This window comes from Tasmannia lanceolata, unplaced genomic scaffold (assembly GCF_043159265.1).
Source record: "Tasmannia lanceolata isolate RefF3 unplaced genomic scaffold, GAP_Taslan_0.1 ptg000008l, whole genome shotgun sequence".
Classification (NCBI taxonomy): domain Eukaryota; kingdom Viridiplantae; phylum Streptophyta; class Magnoliopsida; order Canellales; family Winteraceae; genus Tasmannia; species Tasmannia lanceolata.
Window position 1 is genome coordinate 3,822,050 of NW_027518685.1, and position 20,793 is coordinate 3,842,842.

The window sequence follows — 20,793 nt, forward strand, 5'->3', positions numbered from 1 at the left end:
TAAGAATACAACGTGTTCAGTCAATAAAAATAGAGATTGAAAATTGGGTGGATTTCTTACTTCATTCTTGTGAAAATTTTTATGGTGAATGTGTTCAAGTCTTATGAGGCCTTTTAAATCTTTTTTTTGTTGTTGATAGATTTTAATCTTTTCACCAAAAAATAAATACATGTATGAAACCACCTACAATAAACACATGGCATTAATTGAAAGACATGAAGAGATATAATTCCACGATAGAGATGAACATAAGCACAAAGGTGATCAGAAGACATGTGGATGGAGGGGCACTCAAACTTCTTTACAAAAGAAAAATAAAGGATAAGAAAAGCTCATTGCTATGATTACAGACAGATTCTGAGACCCATTAATTCTACCAGAAAAATAATAATAAATAAAAGGATCAGAGCAAGGGAAAGTACTCAATTTTAACTTGAAATGCCCCTAAAAGCAGGGATGTTTTTTCAGGGTTTACAGATTACCACAAAGCAAGGAAGTAGAGCTCTAGGGTTGAGTAAATAGAGCTCCTCAATATTTGAATATAGACCCACTTTTCCTGCCAATGAGTCAAAACCTGTTTGTCCGGTAAGTTCTTGGAAATTATCCAAAGGCCTATGAACTCTCCCAGCAATCACTCTACAGACCAGTAAAGCCTTTCTTACTGACGGTTTTTCTTCATATAATTCGATGGATTCAAATGCTCTTCCACTTGTTGAAGTTGTGAAAACACCAATGCCTCCTTTCAGCTCCTTTTTTGCAGAGAACCCATGCCTTATAATGCGACATACACTGCATTTTTCCAATAGGCAGAGGTTAGAAGAGCCGTTCATACCTAGTGAACACACAATTGTTGTGCCATAGAACCTTAACAATTCATTGCCATCGGCCAGGCAACGCGGGTGTTTTTTGGGCAATTTACTGGCTTTGTTCTTTACCATCTCCCTGTATTCTTCGAATCGAGCAAGTGTTTTCTGCATGTTATGGACCTTTAAGACCCTCTCTATTCGTCCGCAATTGTTCTCAGACTTTAACCAGCTAGTCCTACAAATGATCTCCACAATCTTCCTGGATGAATCGCCTTCGATGAGCTCCGTGACTGCAGAAGTAGAAGAGAAGCATAATGTTAATTTCTAAGTCAGACAGAACATGGCATTCATAAGTTCTGTAGTGAGATATATATTCTTAGAACATGTTTAGTCCATATATTTATATCCTACAAAGAACCAAAAAAAAAAAAAAATCCAGCAACAAAAGCTTGAAAATGTTTGATCTAGCCGAAGAGGAATCGGAAATTGAATAACATTCAGGAAACGAAATCAGCTAGATTCAGGGAAACAGAGAAGTAATTACACGCAACGCTAAAGAAAAAACAATATACGTATGCACACACAGAGAGAGAGAGAGAGAGAGAGAGAGAGAGAGAGAGGGAGAGAGAGAGAGAGAGAGAGAGAGAGGGAGAGAGAGAGAGAGAGAGAGGGGTGTTACTTGAAGTAAGTAGTAACAAAGAAATGGAATTCATGGAACATGGAGGGTTCTGATCAAGAACGCAAAATCTTCAACAAACCTACACTAAAATGGTACGTGAGAAGCAAGCAAATGTCGATAGAGATGCCTCACTAAAACTGTATGAAAGCAAATGTCACACTGAAATCCGGCAATCAAATAGGAAACAATACTGCCTTTACTAGCAATAAGAAGAAGAACCACTTAGGCTGAAAAAATCTGGGCAACCAAATGCACTGGAGGTAGAGGGGACTGAACCATCAAAACACAAAGGAAAACTTGCAGGATTATAACATCAAGATTGGTGAGCCTCAAGCAGAATACCAAAATCAAATATGAAATTCAACACATAAAAAGGAACTTAACTAACCATTATTGCGCAAAAGCCACAGAAAAGGATCTTACATAAAATGTACATATATATACAAAAGAACAAAAAACTTAAAATCTCAGGCATCAACAAAGAAGGCACAGGAATGTTGAAAATCATCAAACTTAGATGAATCAAATAATGGAGCACAGTGAGTCACCATGGATTAAAAAACTCTAGAATCGAGAAGGAAAAATGAAATTGAGGAAAGTTCTGATCTTCCAATTATGTTGAAATGAAAATTAGGAAGTGCGGAAGTTTGCAAGCAGAAGGAACCTATTAAGTGTTCTGAAGTAACGATATAAATGACAAAGGGTCATAGAATTCACGGATGAAGTCACGAAGGCAGCTTCAGGATGTTTCAGAAATTGAACAAAAGAATCGACTTTAAATAGACATTATCGACCCGGAGTCAAAAATACAAATCCCAACCCTGACAATTCAAGAAAAAAGGTTTCCTCTGTGAATCCATTAGACCAGCCTGCCAAATTCAGAGGCTCAAAGAAGGTACATGATGTGATACAACAAGTACTGCACTACATTAGATACCCAGATATCTGCTTAACCAGTTGGGTTTAGCTGCACTGAAGCTGAGGTTCAGGCTCTCCACTTAGGTTTGTGAATGCATTTTTCCTAATTAAATTGAGGGAACCCTCGAGGTGGAAGAGGATTCCTTCAATGTCATCTCTCTCCGCTTAGGTTTGAGTTTCTGTTGTGATAAAATTGAAAGACCCCTCGACGTGGAAGAGGATTCCTCCAATGTCATCTTGTAGGTCAAGGACTTTAGTGATGGCCATGGTGACTAGCTAAATTCCTGGGTGATATTAGGGATGTACAGAGAGAGAGGAGTTGTTATTCTTTTTATCTTATCCCTTTAAGTGCTAATGATTTTGCTAATTGGCTTGCTAAATTGGGATCTTTGAGGAATTCCTTGTATATTGGGTGTTCTCTGCCCGTGGACATGAATTTGATAGCTGCTTAACTTACTTCAAACAAACTTAAAACAACTAAGAAACCCAACAACAATCAGTCCCTTGATTCTAACAATCATGCCCAGAAGAATCAAGAGGCATAACCTTAAAACATACATTGGCCAGGGAAAAAGAAGCCTAAAAAGAAAAATCCAACAAAATTCCACCATATTGGGCACACAGAAATATAATGTCAAGAAGAACCAAGATTCTTACCTGCATGTTTGGAAAGGTGATGAGCTTCTGCAGATTCCCACTTTGCAAACTGCTCTCCACATTTATGACAACTCACAATAGAAGAACCATTAGAATCAGTCTCATGAGAAGCCATAGTGTTTGATAAAACTGCAACTGCACCACCACTAGGAATAACAGAACCACCAAAAAGAGTGGTTTCTCTATCAGAAAAGAAACCAGGGGATTTCCTTGGAGGGGTAGTGGCACCCCTAAAAGTAGGGTTATAATGTAGGGAACGGACTGGGGTTCCAGGCCTAAGGGTACCCACAAAAGTAGAGTTACCACCACCACTATCATTGTAACCCCCAAAACTAGTTATCTTTAGTTCACACTTTGAATTACTGAGAATCACTTCATGGGTTATTGGGTTGAGAAATTCACTGCTTCCAATAGATCTTGGGCTGCAACTTGTGGCCTTTTCCAAGTGTCTTTTGCTTCCATGGATAACATCTTTGAGATTTGAGATGGATCTTGAACAGCCAGACCGACCTGTTTTTCTTGTCAGGATTGTGCTCAGATTGTTCCTAGCCTTTGGATCATGAACATCTGATGGCTCTGATTTACAGTGCAGAGATTTCTTCAGAGCAAACCAAACTGTTGGCATTTTCTTTTCTTTTATATCTTCCATTGGTGGGTTTTCCTTCAAATTTTCTTCTCTTCCCTGAAATTTTTTCTTATCCTTGACAATCCCTGTTTTCAGGAGCACATCATTCTCCATTGCCAAAGGAACCCAGAAAGGAAATCAGAGAGAAATTCAAGAAAGATAATCTTTTGGCTGTTTATTGGAGCCATGAAAACCAACCCTCAAAATAAACACCGTGTTCAGTATATAGTATTAATGAGTCGAGAAAAGGAGTCATACATGACAAGATTTCAACAGAATGAATTAAAGGCTCTAATTAGCTTAATTATTCAGAGAAACTCATAGATTCCACTTGAAAGGCATGAGATATTTGATTATGATATAAAGATGATCTTTACTTTACACTTGTGATGATTATTTCATTCTTTTCCTTAAAATCTCAAATCCATAGAGGGACTGAATATTAGAGGGTTGATCCTAACCCTCTGTAGATCGGAGGGTTATGATCAACCTATGGAAATGATTTTTGGGGCGGCCCATCTAATGGACGGTTTGGATCATCTGGTGAGGGCCATACCGTACTTTGTAATAAAGTGAGGAGTGCGATCATCAAAATACAGGAGTGCTAATAACATTTCCCTAGTTGTTTGATCAGACTTATGACAATCGATATTGGCCCATCGATGTGAAACTTGTATTTTCTTCTTGAAACATGATATACTTGCAGGTTCTTGATTGGATGGTTAAGTTGGTAGAGGTAGGCCCATCTTGTGGGCGGTTAGAATTTAGTAGAGGTAGGTCTCACCTATTCAATATGGTGTGCCTCAGTTTCATATAACTAGGGGTGCAACTGGGGCCAGGTTGGTAAGGTTTGACACCAACCCTAAGACAACATTGGATAGCATTACCTCAACCCTGACCCAACACAGAGGGTCAACCCTAACCCAACCCACTTCTAAATCTCATAAACGCTAACACAAATCATCTAACCTGATTTTTTTAAATTGGGTCCGGTTGGGCTTGGGTGTGCTTGGGGCAAAAATAGAAAAACATAAAAAAGTGGATATTGGGTTTGGGACGAGTCGGGCAGGGACGCAATAAAATAAAGATAAAATTAGAGGGACGGGTCAAGTTGCCTAACCCAACCCGAAATTAAATCAGATTGGCTTTTTATAACCCTAACCCAAACCAACATGAGCAAAGGCCAACCCAACCCGAGCCAAAATCAGGTTGAATCCATAAGATTTGGGTTGAGCCCGACCCAAGTTGTAACCCTACACATAACTAAAGGGTCATGATGGCACCCCACGCATACTGTGATATTTGGAATACATCAATTCTCTGGAAAATGTTTGGAAAGGAAAAAACCTTCTCTAGAATTATTTTTTTCCCATTATTTGATTATACACGAAAAAGATCTAACTTGAAAAGCTTTATACAATTTTTAAAGAGATAACGTCTAGGCAAAGTTTGCAAAAAGCCATGCCATTTTGGGGCCTCACTTTTTTAAGAGAAAGAGACCTGATAGCTGAATTGTCTTATTCATTTGATTCATATGAGATTGCATTTCTCTTTTTATGAAAAAGAGATGCTGCAAAAGAAAATTTTTGAAATGGTAGAATGATTTCATTAGACAAGCAAAATTCGTCTTGTGAAATTGCCTCGACATATTGGCCTTGTTTCGATTGGAGGATTTTTTTTGTTTTTTTTTTTGAAAAGTTTGGAAAAGAATTTTTTCGAAAAGTTTGCATACTTGTTCATTGTTTGATTACATATGAAAAAAGTAACTTGAACCATCGTAATTCATGTTTTATTTACAAAGACCTTCAATTTACAATGATATCCCTAAAATTTATCATTTGACTCTAAAATTATGGAAATAAAAAAAAGCTAGGAAATTTTTTTCTCAATAAATATTTTTCCTTCAGTCCAAACGAGCTTTTTAGTGACAACCATATCAGTTTCGTTGAATTATTGCACTGCTATCTTTGTATTATCTTTGTTCCTTCAGGACCACCTCGGTTCTGTTTATATATATATATATATATATATATATATATATATATATATATATATATATATATATATTCTGTTGCCCTTTTCAAAAAAAAAAAGGGAAAGAACTAGGAAAAACATTTACGCCAGACAATTTTGTTCTTATAATCCAAAGAGGGCCAGGGTAGAGCATGCCTCTGTTTGTATTGAGAATGACACTCCTTTGCTTTGATATCGATGCTTCTCTATTATTTGGTACATTTCTATTTGGTTTTAGTGGGTGTTAGAGCTATCTAAAAGCTTTCAAAAGGGGGCTTGGGCCTCTAGCACATTGGTAAAGACAATGTTCCTCAGAGGTAAAGCTTTACATAGTCCCGTAAAGACAATTTCCCTCTTCCTAGTAGCTCTCTTACTTTTTCGAATGGCATAGTACTAAGGTAAGCTTTTCATAGCACTGTAAATATCTCTCCAATGGATCAGAGAGACAGAGAGAAAGGGGCACTCCTTAATATAAGGTTTTGAATGGCAAGTACAAACTACAAAGACAGTGATGGTGAAGGTGGGAAATAAAGAGCTGATTATTAGCTTTGAACACCAATTCTTGTGGAACGTTTCATTTGAAAGTCGCATCTAATTAAAGAAAAATCAGAAAGAGACACAAAAGTGCCCTGTTGGGAAGGTTAACATGGTGAACAATTGCACAATAGAACACCCAAAATATGATAATACTAAGAGTCGTGAGAGAAATGGAAGTGATTGACTTTAATAAAGAAAAATGAGAAGGGCATGCTAGTCCATGAGCACATTTAATAGCCCACATGGAGTTTTTAATTCCTAATTTCCTCCTGCATGCATGCACACCGCAATCCAAGGAAGATCCCGAATTTTGACTAGACCTCTTCATGGAGTGTCCCTATCTCGGTGGAGATGACTTGCTTGACCATCCATGGTTTATGCTAATAGAAAAATGCATGCTGGACCTCCCACAAACGACTAATGTGTTTTTCTACTAGGAATATTATATAATCCAAAAACCGAACCCCTGTGAATGTCCTGGAATTGAGCCATGATTCCCGAAACCAAGCCCTGGTGACCTGAGAGAGAAAGGGAGAGTAATGCTAAACTTAAGGGCGCCTTTGTAAAGACCTGCGAGGTAATGAGTCATGCTCGACCATGAATCCTCTGCGACATTTTTTTTTTTTTTGGATAGATATATTAAAAAGAGAAAAAAAAATCACAAGACGGAGCTGGTCTAATGAGAGGTACAAGACAAGACAAAACAAAAGACTAATCACGGGGAAGGAATTCCAATTTTGGTATGTTTATTTCCTTCCTGAAAGACAGTTCCAAGATTTGTATCTTACAGACATGTAGTTTAATGACACCCTTTCACCCCGCCAAACCACACCCTGATTGCCATCGACCCAGCTCGTCCCTCCACACTACCTCATCAATCCATTTGCTCTTTTATACCCATTTGTTCTGCGTTTTGTGCTGATGTACAAATTTAATATAATATCATGTATCAATAATCAATGGCAGTGTTCCCTCTGCAGTAAGGCAGATTACCAGTCTCCTCTCGCATCGATCTTGCAACAAACGCTGTTGAAAATTGTTGGTCTATGAGGTAATCTTTTTTTTTTTTTTAAAGTTAACAGAAATATTATTAAAAAGGAGAGAGGAGACAAGATGTCCCAGTACAGAGGTGCTTTAAGCTATACAGCATATCAACAGAAGGTCATAGCCCCTGTAAATATTACAATGACAGACATTAAGATGACACCCTCTTTTGCCAGCGTGTCTGCCGAGGAGTTGGTAGTTCTCCTACGATGTGTGAGAGAAGGGCGAATGGCCCTTACAAGGTCCCGGATTTCATCAAGGATATTATGTAATCTCCATGGCCCTCCACCGTTATTAGTCGCCCATGCTAAGACATTAGAGGAGTCCTCCTCCGACATTAAAGGCCCAAAGTTATGAGAGAAGTACCATCTGAGTCCAAAAAGCTGACCCCTAACCTCGGCTTCGTTCGAGTCGCAAATCCCTGCGGGTCCGGAATATGACATTATAGTTCTCCCAGATGAATCGCGAATCAAACCCCCAAAACCAGCAGGTTCAGGGTTGCCTTGGGAACTGCCGTCAAAATTAAGTTTTAGCCATCCCTCCCCCGGTGCAACCCATATCGGTGTTATCTCCCTCCGAGGTAGCCTCTCATGCGCCATCACAAACCAGTTTTTCAATGCCAGACCAGTAGAGTAGGGAATGCTTCCGTTCGCCTTTGCCCAGGAGATAAGGGCTAATCTGATTTCCAGAGTAATGTGCCTCTAATGCCTCGCCTTGTCGTTGAATATGCAGGTGTTCCGTTCCTTCCAAATGTACCAAGTAATGGCCATCGGAAGGGGTTTCCATAATGCTTCACCTATGCAATGTTGGAAGGCCCCTCCCCAATTAAGCAATACATCGAATATTCGCGCCTGCAAAACCCATTGAACTCCAAAAGCTCGGAAAATAGCATTCCATAATCTGGTTGAGAAAGAGCAGTGAATGAAGATATGATCGAGAGACTCCTCCTCCATACCGCATAAGACACATCTACTAGCGAGATGAAAGGAATGTCTTTTCAACCGGTCACATGTATTGAGACACCTATGGGTGACCGACCAGGCGAAAGCCAATATCATAGGCGGAATTGATTGTTGTCAAAATGTGTTATACTGAGATTCAAGCCCTACCTCATTATTCATTTGTTGTAGGAAAGAACGAACCGTGAACTCACCTTCCGATTCTGGCTGCCAGACAATTGAATCGTCGGCATTCCAGGATATGTAACAGCCCTCCAATAATTGAAGGAGGGAGGTGTAATTATTGATCTCCTCTTCTTTCAGATTTCTCCGTAGCTTAATATCCCACACCAAGCTATCAGTCCCTGCCCTTCTATTGAAGTTGTCTTGCACAGATGCAAGGTTGTTACGGGCCAACCTGAATAGGTCCGGGAATCTATCCATGAGCTTTTGTGTCCCAATCCAGAGATCTTGCCAGAATCGAACATTCGCGCCCTGACCCACCTTGAAACGAATGAGAGACAGAAATTGGTTTTTCACAGAACATATTGATTTCTAGGCCCCCAATCCTTTGCCGCGTGATGGATCCCTCCATATCCAGTCCCCCCATCCCTTACCGTACTTGCTCCCTAAGATATTCCGCCACAGCGCATCTTTTTCAGATCCGAAACGCCACAGCCATTTCCCAACAGTGATTTATTTCTTAATCGCAGCTTCCCAATCCCAAGTCCACCGTTACGTTTTGATCTGCAAACCGTATCCCAATTGAGAAGATGTTTGAGTTTCTTGTCGCTTTCCACACCTTCCCACAGGAAATCCCTTTGCATTTTCTCGATTTTTGCTGCAATTGAAGCCAGAATCTTGAATAACGACATATAGTAAACCGGTATGTTTGCCAACGCAGCCTTGATCAAAGTAATCCTCCTGCCAAACGCAGACATTTCCTCTTCCACAATGCTAGTTTCTTTTCGATCCTCACCACCACTGGATCCCACTGTGATTTTGTCGGGATTCCGGATCCCAATGGCAGCCCCAGATGGGAAATTGGTAGTGAAGAAGCCGCACAACCCAGTACTGCGGCAAGTCTCGATACATGGCCATAATCAACGTTGATCCCTGCTAATGTACTCTTGTACATGTTAATTTTCAAGCCTGTACAGATCTCAAACCATCTGAATATAAGTTTTATATTGGAGACCTGCATTGCGTTATTCTGGATGAAGACCAGCGTGTCATCCGCAAATTGCAGATGAGAAACACCCGGAGAGTTCTCAGCCACTTTTAGCCCCTCCACATACCCCTTTTCGACAGCCATTGCAAACAGACTATTCAGAACTTCAGCCACTATGAAAAACAAATATGGCGAGAGTGGATCCCCTTGTCGAATGCCCCTAGATGAATTGAAAAAACCTTCCGGCGATCCGTTGATAAGTAAGGAGAAAGTGGCTGAGGACATGCTAGCAGACATCCATTTCCTCCATTTTGAACCGAACCCCATACGCTCCATGATGCAATCAAGAACGCCCCAGTGCACATGGTTGTACGCCTTTTCAATATCCACCTTAAAGATAAGCCCGCTGCCTCCATCGTGCTTCGATGAATCAAGGATTTCATTAGCTATAAGTACACCATCCAAAATTTGCCCCTAATTCACCAAGCCCCCTTGGAATCTTGATATAATCTCTCCCATCAACAGTCTAAGCCTTCCAGCCAACACTTTTGCTAGGATTTTGTAGACCCCATGCACCAAACTGATTGGCCGGTAATCTTTAATCTCTACGGCTCCTATGTGGTAATTAAAGATGGCTACTGCACGCACCCCCCCTCCTCGTTCCACAAAGGGTTACATCCATTGGGAAATTACACAAAACCATTATATAGTGGTTGTGGATGAACATGATAAACATGGTTCCGGATTTTGTGGCAATCTTAACCAGTCTTATGGCAAAGCTGACCATGTTGCAAAATCTTCCAGGGGCATCAGAAAGTTATGACTAATGACCCCAAAGTGGTTCACGGCCTAGCTCAATGCATTACATCTTTTTTATGATGACATGGTGTGTCCCCACCCCCTTCGGGAGTAGGACTATTCCCATATGGATGCATGCAGTGGCCCACAAACGACGTGCATCAGGGTAAGTCTTGGTGGGATTGAACACTTGTCTCCAGTGAGCACCCGTGACTTTATACCGACGACGAGCCAACACCCGTTTCGAGTCAGAAGGGGCAACGTATGAAAAGGGCTACACCAGAGTGAAAGCAAGTGGGCCGCGTAGGTATGAAGAGGGCTACACTAGAGTGAAAGCAAGTGGGCCGCGTGGGGACATCAGCGTGGAATGTTACCATCCTAAATGGTTTAAGGGCCTATCCTAATGTGTTACATCGGTCTCGGGGCTTTTGGCATCGGAGTTAAAGTACCTAACACAAAGCTGGCTCCTTCAAGCCAAGTGTTCATCATAAAAAAAAAATGAAACTTTTCTGGGCGATGGCAGGAAAGATTGTCAGGTCTGTCGCCAAAAACTCGCATATTTTCAATCTAGAATGTCATCTCTATCATCATTTTCGTGTTGGTTTTAGTGGAAATTTATAACCATGATAATGCAATATTAGAAAGTAGAGTAAATATAGTTTCTAAAGCGCGCTAAAGATGCTCAACAAAATAGAGGTGTTTGAGAAACGAAATACAAAGAGTAGCCGCGTGTGTTGATTAAGGCCTAAACAATGGGAACAAAATATTTTGCATATATCTTGGGCATAATATATCTGCAGCAGTGGTAGAAAACTTGGTCATTCAAAGAAAAAAGAAAGCGTAGGAGCAAATGACAACAAATTTTAAAAAATGCTTCGATACATTCAAGGAACAAGAGAAGATCAGGAAACGATCAAGCTGACAGATCGGCTAAGGAAGGGGTTGAAAAGGAAGCGGTAGAGATCATTACTTCATTCCATACCGAAGGGAGTTAGGAGAAGGAAATCTACTGTGTGCTGGAGACCAACAAAAAATTATAGTGCATTACTGGAATGCAGTTTCTGCTGAGGTCTAGGTTGTTTCAGCGTGTGATATGCTTTGAAGTATTTTGGCATTAAGAATGACAGTGATTCAGAGGGGAAGAATTGTAGTGGTCCTATTTGACAAGAGGTTCTAATGAAGAATTTCCTCCGGTGGTGGTGGACGACAGGCCAGTACCAGGCACAAATGTATCACTATACATCTGGCGGAGCTGCAACTAACTGGGCCGGTCTATCTGTCTACACCTTTAGATGATTGAAGAGATTGAACAGGTGGCCATGATGAAGGCAGAAGATTATTCCAGATTTGCAAGGATGTAGGCTGCGCAGTCCCTCTATCAGCATTTCTTCTTTAGAGCGGCAGCTGGAGAATTTTACTTAGTTTTGGTTGTAATTTCTGTAGCTTGATAGGTTGCTGTTTGTTTTCTGGTAGGGCCACTCTGGTTTTCGGCTACATTTCGAATGTACTAGTTCAGGTGACATCTTGTCCCATGCACTACCCCTCTTTTGTTTCTGGGATTATATTACTTAATAAAATTGTTATCTTTAAAAAAACATTCAAGGAACAAGTTCATTGAAAATTATGTTTCAAGCTAACAATTGCCTTTGTGTGCATTCAGATAATGACTTTTGCAGGAGATCCGGATGATAAGAATTGAAATATGGACATGTATTGCCTCCTAGGATGGTCTATCTTATGGTCCAGTATGAAAATGCAAATATGTGTTGCAAGGTATACTTGGAGGATGAATACATAGCATGTAGCATGTAAACCACAACTATTCGAATAAGGGCAAGTGTAATACTTGACTTTAAGAAAAATGGTTACAGATCCCTAACAAGGGAATATATCTAGAGATATTTAACAGAAATATAAAGATGATGGGACTTGAAGACACATGTATTGATTCCAGTCATATAGACGAGCTATGTTGGTAAACAATGGAATATCCACATTGGGCATGCTTCAGTAAGATTGTGATTAGCCAGTCATGTGACTACCCCTCCTTGCAAGCGATGAAATATCCAAACTTGTGCATTATCCAATATTGATTTATTAATTAGATGTATAATTTCGTAAAAGCCACAATGAGCACCATGGTGAGTTGTGTGAAAGCCGAATGATAAATGATTGCACATCACTTTGTGAAAGCCACAAGAGGGTCACACAGTAAGAGAGTGAGTCTTGTGTGAAAGCCGAACGACTAACAGCCATCATGGCCAAGCCATTCAAAAAAAAAAAAACACAATCCAAGAGAGGATGGTAACCTGACCAACTGAACAACAATCCCACCTGCTCTAGATCACATATACTGTACAGCTGGTAATCATGATCCACAAGCAGAATATCGAGTCATCCACAGCTATTTCAGCTGCTACTCGATTATGACACTTCATTAATTCACCCATAAAGTTGGGGCTTAATGGTCAAGGATCAGGGCTGAGAATTGGCAAAGAGCAAGCTTAGAACATTTTTTATGCACGATGTTTCTGAAAGTACTGGATTTTTCTTGTACAGGTTTTTTTGAATGGCTAGTACAAAATGTTTTTATAAGCATAGAAGTCAAATGTAGGTATTGCTAGGCAATTAAAATAGATAATAGGAAACAGATGAGCACAACGATCAAGCTATAGAGTAATTATTTTTATAATACATCACAACAGATTATAAATTTGACAGAGGTAATACATATAGAAAACATAGAAATGAATACAACAGAGAAAAACAGCAGATGTTAACCAAAGGCAAAGGGCACCATGACCGTTCCTCATGTCTAACCAAGTTCGAGGAATTGAAGATATCTAGAAAACATCAGTTCAGACCAGGAAAAAAGAAGAACCCAGAATAGATGTATGGTTTTTACCCAAGCTGCGTCCTCGGAGGCACTCCAGATTCATCACCTGAGAGTGATCAACGAAAAGGTTTACCTGAAAATGTAGACCATGTGCAAAGACATATCAATAATCACTGCCTAATCATTCAAAAAAAAAATCAGTAATCACTGCCTATAGCATATGAATAAGAACAAAACAATAAGAAAGTCAAAACAAAGACTACCCTCGGCCCATAGCGTTTGATGAACCACTCAGAGGTGTCAGTATTTGACGCTTCAAACATAGTTTTCTCAAGTCCCAAGCGACCTACGATCTTTGCGACAATGTCTGTTCGCAGCGTATCAGCATATTTGCACACATCATCTGCATCTATCATGATCATATCTGCCCCAGCTTCCAAGCATCTCTCCGCCCTTCTGATCAACAAATCAACATCTTCGACAATTTCTACATAATAAAATATGGTAACAATAGATCAGTGTAGATGCATAGAAATATTTATACAAAATGAAAAAAAAAAGTCACCATGAAGCCAATTGATTTCTTTTATGTATATTTTGTCCAATGGAATTCTCAAAGTTAGCACTATCTTGGAATCAAATATGCACGACGAACATATCCCCCTTTTCATCATCCTTTCTACACTCAAGTGTGCACATGCAAATAAATGGACGGTCACTAATGCGATATAGTTGAGAATCTGGCAAAAAAACTACAATTTGAGACCTCATGGTCTTAATACTAAACATAAGTTTAATATTAAAAAAATCCATGTGTCTTTGAAGATGGCTAAGAGAATAAGAATATATGGACATTTGTCAATAAAAAAAGGAGTCACTGATTGACTTAAAATTAGACAAGGCAGTACTTATTTACATATCTACTACTACCTGTATAATGATGAGGGATATTATTCTCTACGAAAGATTATAGATGGTTCAATCAAATGTGTACACAAACCTTATAGCCAGAGGAAGTGAACCATCCCAATGAGCTAAATTTGAACAATCATCCTCGACCGATCCTTGTGGCGATTAATTAGCATCAGTGTGAGGAACATATCATTCATGCTACAATAGTAAACCTAAAAATGATGCAATGTTATTCATGTTGCAATCAGGTTTCCTCGACTTTCATGATACCCTGGCTAGACGCACTTCATGCTGCCCCTCACCGTGTCAAGCTACATATGGTTATGGCCTTCCAGTGTCTTGCTTGCCTCCATTAAAACTATCAGGATATTCAAAGGCACACTCGCTGTTTTTTATACATGATTTTGCAATTTGTGAGATCCAGAATATGGACAAACAAGCCCCGAGATATCATGACCAAGGAAAGAGACAAATTTGTTTGACTATGTCTTCTTGTAATCAGTATGGTATCAAGTTTTTCTAGTCCTATTTAGCATAATGTTGGTACAATGCAAGTGGTCCCACAGGCCTCGCAAACAGCCAGACCCATTTCTATCAAGAAGTATGACCAAACTAAGAGAATGGGCAAAATTATGTCACACCGGTGACATCATCGTGATCTGACACCATCAGAGGGCTCCACCCATTGACTGGGGTACTTGGTCGTTTTCATTTTAGATGATAGTTCTTATTAGGAATTTTAGAGGTCCCTAGAACTACATTTTTCAGTCCTAATTCTAGGACAGTTAGTTCCTATTTTCAGCTATTGTTTAGTTAGAATAGCAACTTGATTGTTGGGATTGAAAACTTGTATTCGCGAAGAATCAGGTCTAATATTAGTAGGATCTTGTAATTGGGAGCTTTCTCAATATGTCCTCTACATATATAGAGTTTGAAGCACAAAATGAAGGGCTTTTCTTTTCTTTTTTGTTGAATGGTATTCATATTTCTTTTTTCTGAAATATTTTTTTCGTTTTGCTACTAGGTGTCATAATATCATCTCTAGCACTTATTTCAGTAAGTTCTCCTCCATTTCTTTGTTATCTATGCTGTATTTTATTCCTCATGGGTCATCGGATGTTTATCAGGTTCTATCAGTGAACATCTCCTTTTCCTATGAGCATACACAAGGATGGTTCCTGTCCTCATGGTTTTAAATTTCGGTTTCAGTACCGGTTTCGGACCTCACCGAAACCAAAATTTCGGCCCAAATCCGACGAAAGACAGAAAATATTTTTTTATTTAATACAAAATTTCATCCGAAACTTCAGCTGAAATTTCGGAAAAATAATATAAAATTAAAAAATTCGTGATTTTTGGTCAAATTTCCTAAAATTTCGGACGAAATAAAGTAACGTTTCGGTTATTTGTGATTTCGGTGTCGGTCTCGACCGAAACCCGAAATTTTGGATTTCGGTTGAAATTTAAAGCCATCACTGTCCTACTCTTCATAAGTCACATGTATCACATTCTCTCAAAGAATGACTAACAATTTCATTTCCAAACTCATATCTTAATGCATCTTTAATAAGTGGCTGGAAATGAAATATCCGCATGGCATGATAGATAGCAGTGCAAGACTGGTTAACCATTTGATATTAGATGACTACAAGATTACCAGATTTTCGGGGCAGTGGAGCTTGATAAGCCCCAAATGCCTTATTATTGGAAATTGGGATATCAGCCGTGTCAATTTTCACAGCAAACTGAGGCTTGGCTATAAGGCCACCACTCTTGATTATGCGCACAAGCCTCCAGAGAGTTCCTTCTGGGATCTGAAGTGAACCAACATTTAGCTCTACGGTGTCAAATCCCAAATCCTTACATTCCTGTAAAGATATACAATAAAGAAATTGGCATTTTACCCACCTAATGGATGGACAACTACATATGAATCAAGAAAATAGCTTGTGTATACCTCAACATATTGTTTGAAAGCGGCTGGTCCTTTGTGAAGCAAATGTTCAGCCCAATCACCTGTACTGACATAGACATCATATTTATGCGCCATATCTGTTATTTCTTTTATAAACGTCTTAGGCATCAAACTATGTGAGCCCCCGGAAAACTTCAAGCCATCAACAAATTGTCCCATAGACTCTAAAATATCCTGCAAGCATTGTTTAAGAATTAGAACCAATGGATTTTCTTTAACATAACGGCACAAGCAAAATCAATGGTCCTTCAAAGAGTGTAAAAGACCCTTTTAAAGATATACGAAACGTATTGAAGAATATAAACATAACAACTAAGGGTATGTTCCAGTGAGGGTAAATAAAAGAGCGTAACTTATTTCGGAGTAAACCATTTCAGAGGAATCTACTTACCATCGGTTTATCTTTGAATCAATTTCCGTTGTTTCAATATGCGGGGTAAACTAAGAGAGTATTTGATTTTCAGTGTTCCAGTGGGGGTAAGTTGTACAGGGCAAATGTATAACTTTTCTAAATAGTTCAGTCGCAACCAAATATATTAGAGGGCAACGACCATCATTTCGAGGAGGGCTAGAACCATCTTTGATCGAGCAGCTATAATCATTTGATTAGATTTTTCCATATAAAGACAACAAACAAAAGCTTTTTTCCTTCATGGGCAAAGAAAGATAGAAGATACCTCGTGATAAGTCACAAGATCACCAAGATCATGATTGTACTTTTACATTTTCCTAGTAGATGCTATGTGCTAAGCAGAGAGAGAGAAAGAAAGAGAAGAGAGTATGCAACTTAACTTGTTTCTAATTACTATCTCCAGGGAGGTATGCGACTTACCCCACTTTGGGGTAAATGGCGAGGGAGGAAGCTACTTCCTCCTGAGGGGTAAGTCGGACAACTTGCAGCCACCGGAAGAACCACCATTTTTCACAAGGGATAAATAAATGTTTTATCCCATATTTGCCCCCACTAGAACATACCCTGAATAATTTTACACAATGAAAAAAAATTAAAAAATATGGGACCTAGAAAGGCTTAGGGTTTCCAAGGAGAATCAGATTTGGTTTCTTTTGGGCGAAATTTAACTCAGAAAACATATAACTGAGGGAGTTTTTAAACAGTCGTAGTGTCTCCCGCTCTCTAAAGCTCATTCGCTCGCTCATGGTCCGGTTGCTAACATGATGAAAAGCAACCTTTCGCTTAGCAAGACAATCCACCAACTCATCAACAAGATCTAAGAATCTACAAAGCACCCAAGCACCCAATCAGGATGACACAACCATGTAATGAAATTCTTAGATTCACCATCAACGATCAACGACTCGAGTTCCAAACACACCCAGCATAAACCTCGGTGCGAAGGACCATCAACTCTGCCAAGTTAGAATTATAGTTACTTCTTATTTGGGCCCAAAAGCTCTCTTTGGAAGCTAAGTTCTTCTCACTTCCCAAATTTAGGGGAAGTGCCCTTCCAACACGCTTTTCTTCTTAATTAATAGTGCACTTCATATTTAGGTGATTACTTTTTCCTAAAAGAATGTTTTATCCTTTTGATAATGCTGATAGAGCATGTATAAATATAAGCGTATTTAGAGAAGCTCTTACCATTTCACTACAGACAAACATTGTATGAGCAGCATCATTAACAAACGTCGTATGCGTTGCCGAATAAGCTCAAGCATAGATCAAAGATAGTAGCTCAATACACGAAAGACTTCTCTAAGGTATCAGTGGAGCTGTGGACGAATCGTTTGCAGACACTCCAAAGCAGCTCACTGGGAGGCACTAGAGCAAGATGTGACTATCTATTCACAATGCATTACACATCCACAAATTTAGAACAATGTCTGAGTTACAAGTTAAGGCACAACCGCACAAGCTGCTGAAGTGATCCAGAGAAGAGTGCAAGTTAGATTGTTTCCAATGGCGGGAAACAGTACACTGATGTTTTTCGACTTCAGAAACATGCTACAGGTTCTAATTACGATAATCTACAACCACATCCACACCTTTGGCAAGCTGTTGAAGAGATCCAGAGAAGAGTCCAAGCTAGATCATTTCCATTGGCGAGCAACAGTAGATAATCTACAACTTTCTATGATGCCACAAACGCATCAGCCCAAACCAATACCCAATTGCACCAACTTTAAATTTTCTCATTACGGGAAGATGGGACATTATTCATCAGTGTCCTAAGGTTCGACAATAGCTATAGTGCAGGAAGACATGGGTGAAAACGGAGAGAAGCGAGGACATGAAGCAGGATGTGATGAAGGAATGGAGACAACACATAAGGAAGGGGATAATATTCTGCATGAGGATACTCACAGTCCTTGTTTGGTTATAAGTTTTCAGTTTTAAGTTTTAAGTTTTAAGTGTTTTACGTGATTTATTTTCATTATAAGTAGGGTTAAAGTGGAAAATATTTTTTTTTCTTGTGGGAATTAGGGTTTTAAAGTAACACTCAAGGTATAAGTTAATAAATAGTTAAGTACAAGTGTAATCCCACTTTTAGGGCAGTTTGAGATAAATAAGAAGTGTTACATTTTGAGTTTTTTCTGCAGCATTGTTGTTTTCTTGTAGGGTTTTAGAGTAAGAGACTTCTTGGATTGAAGACTCATGCTACTAGATCCCTACAAGACTCTGGAAAACTAATCTACGATTGTAATCAACCTAGGATGGGTGTTCGTTTACATTTTTTGTGAGTGATTTTTTCTTTTCTTTTTTTAATGGCAATTGCAACCTACATTTTTTGTGTGCGAATATATATATTATCTATATAAAGGTTACTGGCTAAAATATTTATGCGGTTTAATTTTGTGTGGTTTCGTTCAGGAAATGGAGTTGGTTGCTCATGTAAATTGTTGGAGAAAGAGTACTTTCTGATTTACAGGACTTGATATTGCCTTTGTAGTTAGAAATAAAAATCAGTCTTATAATCACAAAAATTTACAGCAGTAATTCAGTTCCAATTATACAAAAATTACAGCTGTTATTGGTCCTCGATTTTGAGGGCAAGGTACCGAAACATTTCGGTTTCGGTGGAAATATTGTGAAAATCGGAAACGTATGGAAATATATGCATATGATGAAATTTATTAATCTTCTAAAAAACATATGCATATGGTGAAATTGTAAGATGAAATTTTGGAAAATGCTAGAATAAGCACAAATACATACTTAGAAACCATCACATAAGCAACAAAACCATCCATAATGGCTTAATCATATCGAACACCAAGTGTCTAGAACAGTAACGTCAATAAATAAGTAAAATGTAATGAAGTATAAGAAAGTAGAATGACCAGTCTCCCCTCTAAGGACCCTAGAGTTACGAGGTATTATTATTCCCACGCCGATATGACATCCTATGCATACCAATTACCAAATATGATGTTGCCTACCAAATATCATTTTTTACATTAATGAAATGAAATGAAATGTAAATAATAACATCTTTCCTTCTTTTTTTTCTTTCTTCCCGACCATTTCGGTCTAATTTCGGGAATCTCGGTCTATTTCAAGGATTTCGCATGTAGACGTGGGGATGGAAATGGAAACATTTCGGCAATTTGGGGAAATTTAAAACCATGTTTGAGGGTTTTATATCAGATTGTTGTCTTCTTCAAATCAACTTAGAAACCCCAACAAAAGCCGCCAAATTCAGGAGGAAAAAACAAAAGCAAGTAAAGAGATAAATTTGGGAAATGAGGTAAATCAAACCCTAACCTGAATAGCATTTTGGCTCATGAGACTGTAATTAGGTCCTCTCATCTCCGTAAGGCCATAACTCCGAGGTTTTTCCGGCCGATCTTCGTCTTCGAAAAAGCTCTTCCATCCATAGATAGACATTTCAAATCGATCGCTAAATACTAGAGAGAGAGAGAGAGAGAAAAGACCCCTTTTTCGTCTATTTTTCCTCTTCCTCCTCCCCCTGCGTTCGATTTTCTCTTCTCTTTCTTGGCGAGGGTATTTTTCCAACGGCCGAAGCTCTGAGCTGATTCTGGAAGTCTCGCGGAGATTTGCCGATATATTCGTCCCTATTTTTATTTAGGACAGCCCCCTCTAGTGTAACAGAGTAGTCATGAATTCACTAGATGGGGCTGTACTAAGTAAAAAAAAGAGAGGAATATATCACTTCTACTGTAAATACGGTAAATGCCCTTTGGTAGGAAAATAATGACATTTGAATCCCGAAAAAGCCACTCGCTACTATCCGACATTTTGCCATGTCGGCTTGATCAGGTCCGTTGATCTAGCTGTCTAATGCATGTCCATATCCTACTCATTTGAGGGGCTCTTATTTAAAGAAGTGATAATAATTCGCATCATTTTCTTCCCTGGGCCAGCCCCGTCATTTAGACTACTCTTTCTACACTAGGGTGGCCCGGGGAAGAAAAGGGAGTGAATGTAGATGGAGACATTTTCACGAGGCCCAAGTATTCAAATCCATTTACCCATCAGGTTTAACATGGTGCCCGGCCGTGAAGTCAATGTGGGCCATACCAACCTTGATATTTGATCCCAGAGCATAACACTTTTTTTTATTGGTAAGCTGGGTCAGACCCAAAAAAAAGAAAAAGAGTGGGTCTAATGTTGAATCAAATATCAAGGACTGTGCTTTTATCACACCGGTCACGGATTTGAGTCACGGAAACAGGCTTTCTGCCAAGCCTCTTTCCAAAATAGACGTAGGCCTGAGTACATCTAACCCTCCTCAAACGAGTAAGGTTGCTAAATTGTGACCTGGTGGTCGCGGGTTTGAGTAACAGAAGCAGCCTCTTACAAAAGCCTTTTCTGCAAAAGAGAGGTAAGGCTGCGTAAATCTAGCTCTCCCTAGACCCACAATGACTGGGCCGACGGGGCACCGTATATTTTCCCCGTTACAA

General features: G+C 39.2%; 2 protein-coding genes across 3 annotated transcripts; both read right to left on the reverse strand.

Moving 5' to 3' along the window:
• Positions 1-280: 280 nt before the first annotated feature.
• LOC143883981 (uncharacterized) lies at positions 281-4,059 on the reverse strand. The gene is made up of 2 exons (XM_077387321.1): positions 3,061-4,059; positions 281-1,096 (listed from the first exon to the last, which is right to left on the reverse strand). The coding sequence occupies exons 1-2, from the start codon at positions 3,797-3,799 to the stop codon at positions 465-467; spliced, it is 1,371 nt and encodes a 456-aa protein (XP_077243436.1). The 5' UTR covers positions 3,800-4,059; the 3' UTR covers positions 281-464.
• Positions 4,060-12,840: 8,781 nt separating this feature from the next.
• LOC143883982 (protein HEAT-STRESS-ASSOCIATED 32-like) lies at positions 12,841-19,923 on the reverse strand. Of its 2 annotated transcripts, none has more exons than XM_077387322.1 (5): positions 19,634-19,923; positions 15,892-16,083; positions 15,592-15,748; positions 13,286-13,509; positions 12,841-13,155 (listed from the first exon to the last, which is right to left on the reverse strand). In XM_077387322.1, exons 1-5 carry the CDS (start codon positions 19,754-19,756, stop codon positions 13,045-13,047), a joined length of 807 nt encoding a protein of 268 aa, XP_077243437.1. In that variant the 5' UTR covers positions 19,757-19,923; the 3' UTR covers positions 12,841-13,044. The 2 variants fall into 2 exon arrangements, with proteins under 2 accessions (XP_077243437.1, XP_077243438.1); XM_077387323.1 differs by having other exon boundaries at positions 15,592-15,802; positions 19,634-19,917.
• Positions 19,924-20,793: the final 870 nt, after the last annotated feature.